This window comes from Aphis gossypii, chromosome 2, assembly GCF_020184175.1.
Source record: "Aphis gossypii isolate Hap1 chromosome 2, ASM2018417v2, whole genome shotgun sequence".
NCBI classification, from domain to species: Eukaryota; Metazoa; Arthropoda; class Insecta; order Hemiptera; family Aphididae; genus Aphis; species Aphis gossypii.
The window spans coordinates 10,938,524-10,954,874 of NC_065531.1; the positions used below are offsets into that span (position 1 = coordinate 10,938,524).

A 16,351-nucleotide genomic window follows, 5' to 3' on the forward strand; every position below is an offset into this window, starting at 1 on the left:
CCACTAGAACACACACGCTTCTAGTCATTATGCACAAATGTAAAACGAATGTAATTAGCGATACGAAATATTAGTTTTTGTAACACGGCGTTCCGTGTATGCAATTTAATGGCATTGTTGAGTAAAATGACACAAAACAAGTTTTAGAATCGGCCGTTTTTGTAATATTATTTTATTTTGCATATTATAATATAGTTTTATACAGGTTTGATGTTACTAAAAATATACTTCATGAATTCAATAAACAATTAAAAGACTTAAAGAATACGATATGTTTTTTCTTTTCAAGAAAGAAGTATTATGACTATAATAATATAATAATTGTACAATAAATAATCTAATAACTTTATATAAAAAAATATATAAATATATCCTGAAACTCAATATTTTAAAATTATTTCTTGTATATTTACATAAAAAACCTATGTACTTATATTACAGATTGCAATTAATCACCATAATAAAGCATAGTAAAAACTATTAAAATTTTAAGCTAAAGCTATAAAATGCAACTTAAAATAGAAAATAAAAAAGGTAGATAATTGGATACTACTCTGCTGTACACAAGATAACAAGGTATCCAATGGGTTATTTTTATGTGTGTCTTAAATTTGAATTCAGTAGTATAATATTAACGTAAACGAAAAATTATTCTGAGGGTTAGTAGTTAATACTTAGGAAAAATAATTATTTTATGGACGAAAATTGGATGGATATTTTGTAATACTCACTTAAAATAAAATAAAATATTTGAATAGCTATATCACGAAATATACAGAGTGTAACTCGACATTATTATTGCATTTACACTATTATTGCATTTGTCCAATAGATGAGTTACACCCTATAAATTTCGTGAAATATTTTTTGATACAGTTATTCAAATCTTTTATTTTACTTTAAGTCGGTATTACCAAATACTCATACAATTTTTACCCATAAAACAATTATTTCTCCTCATCAAACAGTATTTGATATTTTATTGTACTTTCAATATATATATATATATGTAATAGTAGATAGATACTTGGAATTCTCACTAAATATTTATTTTATCATTTTTATTATTCGATAAAAATTACAAATTGTTATGACTTTTATGAGTCATTTATATGCATAAACAATATTCAATTATTTTCAGGTTGTTTTCTATAAATGTTAATAAAAAAAAAATATTCGCTTGGTCAAAATTTTTAAAAATGTAATGTAAGATCCAAAAAATTATTCTTGTAATAATTATATAATATAAAAATATTAAAAATTTATTGCCACATTTTTTTTTTTTTTTTTTGAAAGCATTTGAAGTGAATTAAAATTTTGATGAAATTCGTCAAAATATCAAAAATATGCAAATTATTTTGTTATTATAAATTCGTAAAAACTTTTGGTATTTAAATTTCAAACATTTAATGTATTAATTATTCTGTTATAATTTAAAAACATTCGTGGGATCTTAAAACTTTTATATAATACACATATTATTATATTATTATGGATTTTACAGTACACAATAATTTTATTTATCACTTTAGGATATTATCTATTTATAATACTATGAACATACTTTTGCTATTTTAAGATATATACAAAAACATTTTATTAAATTATAGTATAATAAATGCAATACTTTCACTAAAAATTACATTAATCTATCATAAAATAAATAAAATATTAAACAAAAATAACTTACATTGAAAAGACTTCAGAAAAAAAGTAAAGAAAGACATAGTACCTAAATAATTATATGAAATAATATTATGTTTGAATCTTAATTGATTTTGTTTTATTTTCTGGCTTTAGTTGTAATCTAACTATTTAAAACTAATTAATTTTAATAAAATAAATGTCATATCAAAATTTTATATTAAACATATATATGTATACTTGTTTTAATATTACCTACCACTATAAAAATGTGTACCGTAATCGTTTCGTTTATCAAAAACGTATAATATAATACATTAATTATAGTAGTGTGCTCTTTTATTTTTTAAACGTTTATTTTTTTTAGTTTGATGTTTTTTGGTAGGGTCTTGTTTTAATAATTTAAACGTATAATCATTTCCAGGTATAAATTAAACCATCAAACAATTTTAATTAATCAGTCATTAAGAATACCTACGACTGTAATATAATTAGACCGTTAATAACCATGTTGTTGGCGTTAAATTATGGTTAGAATGAAAAAAAAAATTAAATAATAAGCCAGGAAGCCAGTCTGCTCGTAAAATACTAAGTAAAAGCATTTCGACATTTGAATTCTTCGAACAATATAATTCTAAATATAATAATATGCTAAAACGTCACTCTAATAGTGGAGTATCGACACAATAATCATAAAATGGTAATCGGACTGATGATTATCTAAACCAGCAGATACTGTATAATACTAATATGGAACACACGGTCGGTCGATAGTTTTTAAATCCTCTATTCTTTGATCTGTAGATTTTTCGATGATAAGAAAATCGAGTACTTTATTTCTGTACTTACAAAAATGCATATATTGTTCACCACTATTTGAAAAATTTTAACTCATTCTATGCAAGTTTAATTTAATTTAATCCCAATAAATTCTGATAAAATATAATACAATTTCGGTGTGTATACAAAAAGTATACATTATTTTATAAATCCACTCGTAAATTTTCAAACAGGTAATTAGATATTACCGACCTATGATCATAATAATATAGTAATTAATACGTTAATCTATAATAACCATACCGCTTTAAAATATTATAGTTAAAGATAATTTAAAATCGATATTATATTATGTATGACATATTTTATTATTCGCCATGGCATGTATTTAAAAAAAAAAAAAAAAAACTAAGTATAGAAAATAAGAAAATGTATACCATCTGCTCGATAATACATAAGCAGCGCAGTAAATTCAGTAAAATAATATGATCAACGTATGGTTGAATTCTGGATAAAAGGCGATATCTTCAAGTATCCTACACGAATAGTTTTTAAATTACCTTAAAAATGAAATTCTTTAGAGTTCCAACTACAGCGTCGTGGTTGTGATGGCGTGGGTGACGGTATAGGCCACGGCAGAACGACAAGACGCGCTTTTTGTAGAGAATTCGAAATTGTTGTCGAAGGAATGTTCAAAACCGATTTCCCCGTTAGTTCTTATCGAAATCGCATTGACAGTCAAAGTGATTTCTAAAACGCGAACTTGGTCGAAACTTTAAACAACTAGAAATCGTTGTTTTCTCTTTTAAGAATGCCCGTAGCTATAGCATTGTTTTTTTTTTTATTCTTTCTGTTTGTTCGTTATTTGTTTCAAATATTCTCACTGTCCAAATCGGAGTTGTTTTCTTTCGCTTTGTAACCCCCTAGCCATAGAAACATGATATTTTAAAATAAAAACAATACACGTATTATTAACTACTTGACGCCTAACTGTCTACAGTCCATATTCGTGATAAATGTGTTGTAAAATGTATATTTTTGCAAACTATATATCAAATTAAACATTTATCGTTTTTTAACTGTATTTTTTTTTTTTTTTTTTGTTATAAACAATTAAACGCATTATTATCCTAATTTAACATATAAAAAACATTCCTTTCTCAATATGACAAAATAGACTTACCCAAAGCATTATGTTCAAATTATTTTTACAGATAATACTGATTATTATAATAAGACTGCTACTATATCAAAAATATTAAATCTCAATAACTATAATATATATTTTATGGTTTATATGAATTATAACTGTATTTATGACAGTTTTTTTTTGTTTCTATAAATTTGGAAATAATGCAATTTATCAAATATTAAATATTCTATTATGAAACTAGTTTATGTTGAATTTATTCAAAATCATGTGTGAACTTATTAGTTATTTTACCTAAGTTTAAAAATAAAACCTCTAAAATACATCTAATTTGTTTTTTATTATAAGCAGTAACTTAATTCAAATCAATTGAAGAAAATATTCATTGAGTATTGAGATTTTGTTAGGATAATTATTACAATAATATTATGAAGTGTATTATTTACATAAAAAATATTAATACTCGTATATTATTTTTACGACGTTTTGCTGTTTTTATTAATATAACTTAATTTTTAATTTTTTAACGATTAGTTAACTTTAATTTTAACTTTCCTTCGTTAAAGTATCTGGTGACTGCCTTCATTATTTATCTTGATATATTTAAAAATATATATTTGTCGTTAATTATCTTGCCATAACGTTTTTATAAATTAAGAAAAAAAAATTAAAAATCATATTATATATCTAAGTTTTACTAAATAAAATCTGATAAATAGGAATTGAAATATTAGACGAATCATACAAATAGTTATTAATGATTAAACATGACTGCAATTTATTATTGATAGAAAATAATTAATTTGTGCAGTTATGTAATTTATATTATACACTTATGCTTAGATTTATTTCTTAGTGTTTTTCGTAACGAACGAGGATTGATACGCTTTTACATTTTAATAGAGAATACTTAATAGCGATGGATTTTAAAAGCTATTGTCATTTAACCAAAGAATGAACAATAACACATTCTTTTTTTATACATGAATTCAAAATTCTACATTTTAATTGCATCTAAAAATAATAATATATTATATTAAGAAATAAATAGACTAAAATTCGAATATTAAAATGTATATTTTAATTATGGATTATTACGATATCGAGTTCGTTATTTATTTTATTAATATATTATACACACAAATATAACAAACTTTTTAAAATAGTATATAAAGTAGACTAGTAAATAATTTTAATAATATATATGCGTTAAAACTTAAAAGTAAATATAATCTACTAACCTCTACTCCTTTTGTCCATTGAGAATCTTCAATAATATTAAAATTCATAAATAATAAGTATGTTTGTAATATTATAATACAATATAAAATATAATATATTATGTTATCGCTCAAGTATAAAATAATAATAATATTTAGGGTAGGTACATAATATATTATGTTGTAGCATAAGTATTTGAATATAATATTCTTATTGTTCTACGTGATCGCGTGTGCTCAGAGACGACGTTTTGTACGCAGCTATATGTATACAAACATGAAATCGTTTATATTTAAGCCGTCGCCGACACACAATCGCCATAGGAAATAATTGAGGCTATTTATGCAATACGGTGTCGCGTAACGTATGCAATATTCTCTCCATCTACGAGCGATTATCTCGTATTTAATAGGGAAAACATGGATGCATACTGTAAAACTATGTGCTTACGTAGATACAGTGTGTTACAAAATGCTCAAAGGCTGTAAAACAAACTACTGAATAATAACTAGACTAGATAATAAATGACATACTCGCAAACATTTCAAGAATTTACGGTTATTAGTGTTTTTATTCCATTAATCGAAGCTTTTTTACTGTTTCAAATGTTGTTGGAAGTCACAAAAAAATACAAACAAATTATTGTAAAATAATCAATTTATTCGTCGCTCCGTTTAGAATCTAAAAAATGTAATATTATATAATAAACCTACCTAGCGATTTAAATTAAAAGATTATTCTACAATTTGTTTAGCTTTATTATTTTATTAATTTTCCTCGTCTTTGACAATTATTAAACTCTTTATTTAGTTTGATACAATAATTTTCAAATATACACACGTTTTTATCGTTTCTTATGTGTTTTAGGTAGTTAGCTACTAACTATCGACTCACATAAAACGTAGATTTCATTTAAATAGTATATTCATATAAAATAACAATTTGATACCTACTATGGGTACCTCGTACCTACATTATTTTAAGATTTCTTAAGGTTCTAAAAACAATTTTAGTTTTTATTGAGTTTTTCGACATAAACCGAGAGATCCACTCTTATATTATTTTCAAATACTACATTTATCATTGCATAAAATGTTTAGTAACAATACAGCTGGTAGTATTATATACCTATTTAGTAATTTAGTATACATGTATAAAAATGTTATCTATGTCTATATCTTAATGTGGCCTATTTGAAGTAGAGGAATGTATCGAAGGACATCAGCACTGTGTAATACAGTTTTATGTATACCGATGCAATTCTGTAATACCTGCAACATGGATAAAGTGAAATAAATATCTTTGCTACAGTTTTTAAACAATACTCTTCAAAGTAATCAACATTTATTGTGTATACACTTGCCATTCCTGTTGGTATATAATATCCACAACGTTTAATTAAATCTAAATTAATCCTTGTAATAGCTCCAGACTCCGATGTTTTAAAAAAAAAAATGTCTAAAAGAAATTCTATTACTGTAGTTTGTTGTACATTGCTCAGTAATAATATATATTTTAATAATTTACACAATAAGCAAGTTATATGTATACGCAAGCAAAAATTAAATTTCATTGTATTATTAGTTTAATTAAAACGTTGATATATTTTGATAATTTCACGAAATATAACTAAAATATCCTATAGTTTTATCAATATTAAAAATGGTTTAACTAATAACCTTTGAATCGTAACCAATATTTCAAATGTAATAAATAGATATCAAAAAATATATAGATTACAATATTTTATTAATAATATAAAGGCAGTTATAACCTTTTGATTTTCATCCATAATACTGTCTACTTATATGATGTACAAATTCCTTTGTAAACCGACGAACAACGACGATATTAAAATACTTAGATTTATATATGACAATTGAATCTATTTGATACTTTCATGAGTAAAAATTAAAAACAAAAAAAAAAAAAAAAATGGCGAAAAATACAAAATATACACGCAAACCGTTCCGACAAAATAGGTTTTTGTCCTTTACTACAATCTCAAATAAATTACTGTATAAATTAAATAATTTACTATTTACTAAAAAATAAGTAGCCAATTATAGTAAAATAATATAAATTTCCATCAAATATTAAGAATAAAAATTTTAGATATCATATAATTTCAAAAAAATGTTGCATATTTTTGAGCTATTAATAAACTTTAAAAATCTTCAGAAAGTAATAATTATCAAGTTATAATAAAGCTTGAAAATTTGATTGAATTTCTTAAAAGTTGCTCTTACAGAAAATAAAAAATGTTGAAAAACGACATTTTGATGTAAAAAAGAACCAACCGTTACAAATTCATTATAGTTCAGGATTGAAAATAATATAAAATATATCTCATAAATTATTCTTCTTATAATTAAAAACAAATTTAGCGTAAAATTCGATTAATTTATTTGCATTTGAAGTTGAGATTTCAAAAAAATTGTATACCTATTTAGTATTTACATAGAAAAAACTAATTCTTCTGCATAGGGTTTTTTATTGTAATACAACAAATAGGAACTTGGAAACTCGAAACTTTTACTATTACTTAATTTATTATTTCCTGTATATTTTAGTACCTACTTGAAGTTTTTGATATAATTAATTCTATTTTATTTTTATTTTTTTGTTTTTTTGTTTTTTTTTTTTTTAATTTATACAAAAACTAAATTTTATAAAACTTTTTATGCTGATTACTAGGTCAAAAACCTTTAAAATATTATACGAGTTCTCTAATGGCTATACTTACAAGTTACAATAATCTAAAAATATAATAAATATGTGTTTACAATTTTATTTATATAAACAACGAAGTAACACTATTCGACAAAATGTTATATTTAAACAAAAAATAACGAAATCTATTTTAATGATTTTAATTACATATTTATGGTATATTGATATGCTTAGCAATCTTGTTACTCTAACATATCATTTAAGTAATAGAAAATAATGAATAGTAAATTCTCAAATATCCTTTGAAATAGAATTTACACGGAATTTTCCCTTAAAAATCGTTCTTCATATGAAATGATTTATTATTTAATACAAATTTAACACATAAATTACAGTAATCTACTCAATGACGTACATTCGACATTTACTTTATAGTAAACGACTTCCGAGGATTTGAAATTTCAAAACGCTTATCATTCCTATAATATACGAACTATTCTTATTCGATCTTTTAATATATTGGTAATAGCTATTTTGATTCATTTGCATTTTACAAAAACTCAAAAAGCATTTTTCTTGGGACTATTTTAACCAACAGTTTACAAATAAGCTAATTATACACTTTTCTCTAATGACTTCATTTATTTTTTTTTGTTATTCAGATTATTTTCATATTTTATTTTTATGACAATATAATATTTGTAATTATTATATCAATACACAATAATCTTACTTTCCTTCCCAATGTTACTCTTTCTTTGTACGTGATTTATTATTATTATAATACGTAACACCATCCGTTAGTTGTCGATACCATGCTGGAATTAAATACTAATACCGATATTTAATTCCAGCATAATCCATAGTTGTCCAATTTACACCTTATCCCATTTAGTCCGGAATACTATAGAGTGTACACCGAACGGTAATAAACCCCTAATACCACGAAGAGATCATGACGAATGAATTACATCATGTTAAACTTCAAATCCTTAAACCAATAGAAGACACGATAGCATCATACGTATTAAAACACTACGGGCTTATGCACGGTTCACATTGGCATTTAAAATATCGACCAAGAAACAAATTGTAAAACTAACAGTCACAAAATATATATAATTAAAACGATAATAACAATGAATAGTCGTCTATCAATTAAACTACTATTAATACCCGTAATTAATATCAGTATTCTTATTATTCGAATTAAATATACAGTTAATTAAGTTTTTAATATTTAAAATTCAATTAAATATTTAACGAGTGTTTGTTAATAAATTAGTAAGGATTACATATGTTTAACACTAAATTCACTCGGAAACCAGACCAGAATATATTGTGTGTATGAATAATCCTTGCATATTCAAAATCAGTATAGCCGAAATCAATTAAAAATCAAAATTAATATGTCAAACATAAAAAAAAATGTATACAACTATACAACACTACATTTTATAAAAAATTAATACTATAATAATATTATAGTGATCATATTATGATCACTGGAATTTATTTCAAACCGCAATAATAATTCTTGACATTCAAATTTGAGTCATCATAATTCATTATTCAAAATATGACGTTTAAAAACTCATTTTTATTACTCAATTCCTGACATTATCTAGTTCTCTTAGTTCACGTAACAATTAATAATCTATATAAATTATAAGTGAGTAAAGTGAAATGACTACTTTTGTGTTCATTGGATGAACATACGCAAAACACAATTACTAAACAAAATGAAACCATAATAAATATTTTTATATATAAATAATTTTGTCGATATAAAATTAATCGTTACGTAAGTGTATTGTATATAGTTAATTAAAATAAATGCGAGAATTTACAGGATACCAAGTTATTTTTTCTGTGATTTTTAAATTAGGAGCATTTTCTTTGGAAGCGAACTCCACTTAAAATTATAATATAACACAAGTATAATACTTTGCGCAAAATTATTGATTTTTAAAAATTGTTATACGCAGTTGTCCCCATCGGACGGTATTACTTGAAATCAATAGCTATATAGATATAAATATGTAACGGACATCGATGAAATCTCATGATGTGTGTGTGTAATATTATTCATTTATTCATACATATGTATATTCCATACACGTGCATTGCATTATTAATGATAACATGTACCTATCTATATCGTTTACAGTACCTCCGGATATAATAACCGATGAGTCGAGCCCAGACCTCACGCTAATGGAAGCCGAGAACGCGACCCTGTCGTGTCACGCCACAGGCAACCCTGAACCCAAAATCACGTGGAGGCGCGAGAACAATCAGCCGCTGATGCTGCGCACCGGTTCCAGAGACTTGGTCAAGCGTGAGTATTGTATTATTGATCATTTTATTTTCAAACGCGCACGCAAATATTATTATTATAATTTTGAAATATCATTATCGTAAGACGTGATACCACTGTTCACCGATATAATATAACGTTAATAACCGGTAAATTTATATCGTACTGCTAATATAATATTATGTAGGTGCTACGAAGCCACGCAATACTACGATATATAATTATAATTTATATGTACGGGATTGTCGTATACAATCGTCTATTCGAGTGGTACCTGCCTAGATACCAACTCGATCGGATTATTGTCATAAAAAATAATAATGACTAAAGCCACGCACAAAAAATAAAAAAATAAAAAATTCCATTGACCTTTTTTACATCAGTCGAGTTATTATGCGTACAAATAGAACTGCATAATTATGATAAGTACATAAAACTATTAAAATCAGAGGCATTACAAACAAATTGAACAATTCAGTTTTTAAATGGTTAGAATGAAAAATATAGGTGCACGTTATGAAAATTTCAACGTGTATTTAAAATTAATATCAATTTCGGTATTTGTCAATATTGTGACGGAATTGCAAAAACATCATTTTTCGTCTAAAAATGAATATAAAAAATAGATATTCGTTATTAATACAACAACAATTTTTTGGTAGATATTAAATATTTTTATCATTATTAGTCAATTCTCTCTGTGTTGTTGTCGCCTGTGGGCGTGTTTTATCTATTTTCGTAATAACATACCGGCATCAAAATACTATATTAATTTACAACATGATCTTCCCCCTATTAGAAAGTTTAATGAACGCCACTTATGATAATAATGCAAGCATTTTAATACATGATAAATATATTGAATATTGATATATTTTACTGTACTCCTGTGCAGCATACCTTACACACATAATAATATTATTATGATGGAGTATATGATACCAATCCGCTTAATTGATACAACGCCAGGGATAAACATAGTCGTCAAACGCATATACAATATTTTGCCACGTACCTATAAAATACGATAGGTATAATATTACGCATCATGACATCGTACAACGATCTGTTATTCCGTCGCGTTTCTGTTACGAACGTCCGGTACACAATTTTTAGTGGAAGGAAACGGGTAATCCGTTATACGAGTCTAGCCGCCGAGTGTCGAGATTAAAGGTTGACGTTAACTAAATATACCACTATACGACCCCTAAAGTCGCCGCTGGCTCGACCCCGGTACCGAGCCCGTCGACATGTCATCTTCACGACCAGAACTATAATAATAATATATAGGAAGTATACGAGCGTGGTTGTGTATGTGTGCTTGAAACGGTCTATACACATAATTTCGACCACCCGACGATAAATTAAAATTATACCCGGCGCGGCAGTCGCGATAGTGGTTCACGTGAAATCTCACGAGTAGTTTCGTTACTGTCGTCGTCGGATACGAACGATTAAAACTGACGACGAGATAGGTACCTATCATGCAGATGAGAGGCACGATGCCCACAAAACAGCGGCGGCCTCCAAACGCCGTTTTTCGGATGGACGATAATCCGGTCCAGCTTAAATCTGTCCGGAATCGTATGACTACAATCGTAAAAAGGTCGCCGTCGAAAATCCGACGAAAAACATTATATTCTCGCTATCAAGTTAATACACGACGGTGATCACGATTTTTTGAGAAATTTTCCATTTATCGTTTGGTATGTGGATCACGATGTGCTTTTTTCCACACCGTTGAAACGTAGTCGTGCGATATGGATACGTGTGCGATGAGGCATTACACTAATATTTGAGGGTAGAAAAAATATGTCAAGACTCTCGACGATCATTCTACGTGGATTTTAAAGCGAAATGTATATATATATATATACGAAAATAATATACACTATATGACCGAAAATATAACTCTTTGGTCATTGATCGATGTGTTTTTATTTCGAAGAAAACGATTTTTATATTATGCCCCCCCCCCCAAAAAAAAAAAACGACAGCCAGAAAATTGTTAATATTAACCCCTTTAGATCAATTATTAGTCACTAATATTAGTACACGTCCATACTACAAGTATCGTTTTACGGACTTACATAGTTTGGGAACGATAACATGAGTACATCGTCTTTAAAAACACAAAAATCTAGTCACATTTATATCATTTTGACAACTATAACTTCGTGTAATTATATATTACTACGAAATTAATTTCTCGTTTAAATGTATTTATTTTAACTCTAAAATAGTAGTATTTATTCCTCTATAATGTTCAGCCGATTGAGTGCGCAACAATAGCTAATTTAATATGCTACCTACATTCTATATTCACACGCAACCAATAAATAATTACGTTCGTTTTATCGGAAGTATTGAATTCTATTTACGTTAGAAAAAATAATTGAATAAAAATGTATTTTCTTTGTATAAATCATTTTTTTTTTTTTATTTAAATACATTTCAATATTTTATAAATTAATATAATAAGTTACGTTCACCAAATTGTAATGTTTTATATACACATTACACATGAGAAAAAGAATAATTATACATTTTTTTTTTTTTGTATAGATATATAATAGGTTTGTATGTAATGCTATTATACTATGTTTAGAGCTAAAATAAGCTTGTTGATGAATCGGCCTTTAAAAAAATGGGGTTGGTGCCAAATAAGTATTATTTCTCGTATGTCTCAGTATAGTTCCATAAATTTTAAAGCTTTAAATTACGAATATGAAGAACAATAAAAAAAACTCCATTTGGTTTTTAAAATCCTATTCGTATGCGTACGGTCATAAAACGATATTTTTCAGTGTTCTACAAAGGTTATTATATTTTGCTGTACCGGTGAAATATAACATAAATTTGAAAACAAACTATCGACTCACCGAATTGCTATGCATATAAAATATTGCTGACAAAATGTTTGAAAATTATTTATTATTACCACTAATTTTTTAACTTTCTAACAATCGATTTTATTGATAGTATTACCGTTCGAAAGCAGACAACATCGAATTACAGAATTATACAATGAAATTCGTACAGTTATGCATGTAAAAAGTAAAATAGGCGGATATTAAATTATTATATTTACGATTAATCAAACAGTATAATATGGTGTTTATTAAGCTATATAAAAAATATGCATGAAGGGTTCACACAAAATCGTCGAGTCTGTTTATTCATAGAGAATTTTATACAAATGATGTTTGGTACAAAACGCCATAGTGCAAAACATTGTTCTGCACAAATAACGCTTTTTAATTAATTCAGTCCTATGTAAATAATAATTACCGTTGACAAAACTATAGAAATTTGCGTATGCATTTCGAACCAAGTTTTGCAGCTATTTATGTCGGAATAGATTTGTCCACAATATTATGTATAGATATTATGTTGAATATTGTACCTAAACAATATCCATATATTGTCGAATTCGCAGAAAGACAAAATATTTTTAATTTCATGCTAATAATGATTGTTAAAATATTGTTTACAAGTTACATGTCCTCAGTATCAAACACAACGTATCTAATAACGTGTATAATATCTAAACAATTTAAAAACTAATATTTTAAAATAAATATATATTTATAATTAAGTGCAAATTATTATGAAAATATATTTACCAATATTATTTAAAAATCATCGAAAAATAAAATAATAAAAATATGTTTTAAATATCCATAGGTCCTAACTCTTTTATTGTTGTTTTTTTAAGATATTATAACAATTTAAAATAAAATTTGAAAAATATACATATCGATATCATAATTATTTCGGTTTATAGTACTCAGGATTGAACTGTTTTGTTATGATGCACAAATTATAAATATTTGAAGTTACCATCGTCAACCTTTTTTACAATTTCTTAACAATGATAATATAATATATTATTATATATTTATATATTACATACATTCGTTGATGATATTAGATCCAATAATGACAAAAAATACAGAGCGAAGACTCCTCGTACTGAAGGTAGTGAAGGAACTTTGTTACAAACAGTGATCAATTTTCAAAAAAAAAAAATTTTGGGGGGGGGGAGAGCAAAAATAACATGTATTTCAAATGTATTATTTTTCTTTTCATAAAAACAAGTATAAAATACAAAATATATATATAAATCAGTTTCTAAGGAAGCTTAGATCCCCTGGACCCCATAGATCCACCACTGGCTGCAAAATAGTTTTGCACACTAATATTATTATGTATAATATAATATATTGTATGTATATTATATATATATATATTAACGTTATAATCTAATACAATGAGGTAAGCTAATCGCCATTGTACAATCCATATAATATGCTTTCAACTAACATAAAAAAATCACTCCAAAAAGTGCTGTGATAATCTAAATGCACACATCACCGCTAAATCGATATGGCTCTCGTTTTGTTAATAATAATATAAAAATAAATTCGAAAAAGATTTGATTGTTTTAATGTGTAAAAGTGGAAACCTCAAAATTGTTTTTGGTACTCGATGTAGGTTATTCGAGTGGGTCTATTAAATCCGAAGCATAAATCACGCGAACAGGACGATAAAGCGCGTCGTCTAAATTATAACACCACCGAATACATCGATAAGACTATGTTATTATTGTGTACGTTCGCGTGTACCTTACATTACTTTACATTAAATGTAGTTCGTATAGTCGTAGTAGTAGATATATGTATAATATATGTGACTCTTTATTATCAGACTTTGGTCACACAGAACTAGCCGAAACACGCGAAATCGTTATCGGTTTCTCGTTCCCTAACACAAGTACGTACACTCATCCTACATATGCGGTGCACGCATAGAATATACCTATTTACAATACTCGTTTTTAAATGTTAGCTTTGTGAGAATTCCACCACCGGAGGTGATAATAATCAAGTTACAATAATACAAGCTTTAAACCTTAATTTACTCGGTTATTCTAAAAAGTAATCTTGTATAATTTTTGACCTATAAGCAACGCCGCAGTATCAGCAGACGTTTCCATCCCTCCGTCCAAAAACACCAAGTTATTATTATGATTATAATATTTGATGTTACTGTAGGTAATATTTAAATTAAAAAAAATGGCAATGCGCTTAACCACTCGAAAATTATTACGCCTGATAATAAATATAATATCGCCATTACTATAAAAAAAAAAAATGAGTGTCTGATTAAGCGTTTGATTTATAGCGGATTTATTATTTCAAATCGATTGACTCACCACCTTTTTATACCAAATCATAGTAAGTTATTGCTTTGGCGATACGATATACGTTTTTATTTCTTACCCAGTTTTTGAAGAAAAAATATTTTCAAGCAAAGACCTACTTCCTCGAAGTATAACTTTTGTTTACTTTTTTTTTATTTTTTTTTATTTATATAGAAGAAAACAAGAAGGAAAATCATATCTGCTAGCATGCTAAAGTCCCCTTAGGTTTTCTCTTTCTATACATAATTTATAAATCGAAAATGAAATATAATGAATAGTTAACGTCGTATTATCTACAATAGAATTCAATATGATCAAATCGATATCATTGAAACGGTAAACAGATATAAGTATAGGTTCAATAAATATTGGATGTTATATATAATATATACGAAAGTTTATGTATGGCACCAAATATTCGAAATCTAAGTAGAATTTATTATTATTATTATTAATAAAAATAAAAGTACTATAATAGGTATGCTGTTCTAAGCTAAATCAACTAATAACGCTTGATTTGAAAAAAAAAATACCAGTTATAAATTACTATTTCTCATACCTACCTTATATTCCTTGTAGTTCTGAAGTAGGTTATTAGGGGCATATATTATACAGTCATTTATAGTACAACTATTCATGATTGCAAATTTGCAAATAATATATTATATACAAATATATCTTTTTTTTTGAACTATAAGCTTATTTTTTTTTTATGAAATTCATTGTAAGGACGTGATTATGTTATATGGTTTCCGTTTTCGTTTTATGGTAAGAATGATAAGGGTGGGGGTGGGGGTAAGTCTGCGTACCCGACAGTCATAGAGTCCACAGCAACGGACGTGTCGTTTGGACCTGATCTATGTACGGAAACAAACGATAAACCCCTTAGAGAAATAACTGCGACGAATATACACCATGTATGTCGTGTGCGTTTAGTAGATGTAAAATAAAAATGTTTAGTGGCTAACGAATAAAACGCCTACACAATATAATATAAAGTCCATACTATATTATTATATCGTAAGACATTAAAAAACGTTTTCCTTATTAATTAGGTATCACTTCATAATAATGTTGATTTTTTTTTAATTACTCGTTAACTACTCGAATCTTGTTATTTTTCCTTCCAATTAAAATGTTCGTGTTTGCAGTCGTAGTGTTTTATTAACATATATATCGATTCGTTCGAATAATATATTTATTATCAAGTAGGTATTCTACATTTAATGAGAACCGACTGAGAATAAACCCATTGGACTCTATTCAATCCGGTTTTGTTTTTTCGTTATTATTTATTTTTACCTGGCCGATTGAGGAGGATTTTCCGCCGTTGTGTACGTTGACCTTTGAGATTATT

The 16,351-nt window shown here is 26.5% G+C and overlaps 1 protein-coding gene across 2 annotated transcripts in view; it reads left to right on the forward strand.

The window, feature by feature from the left end:
- Positions 1-16,351, forward strand: part of LOC114121043 (lachesin-like) — a 199,705-nt gene that overhangs the window by 97,872 nt on the left and 85,482 nt on the right. For both annotated transcript variants that reach the window (XM_027983187.2, XM_050202390.1), the window contains exon 4: positions 9,639-9,809. In XM_027983187.2, the coding sequence (XP_027838988.2) occupies positions 9,639-9,809 (171 nt within the window). The remainder of the gene's footprint in view (positions 1-9,638; positions 9,810-16,351) is intronic.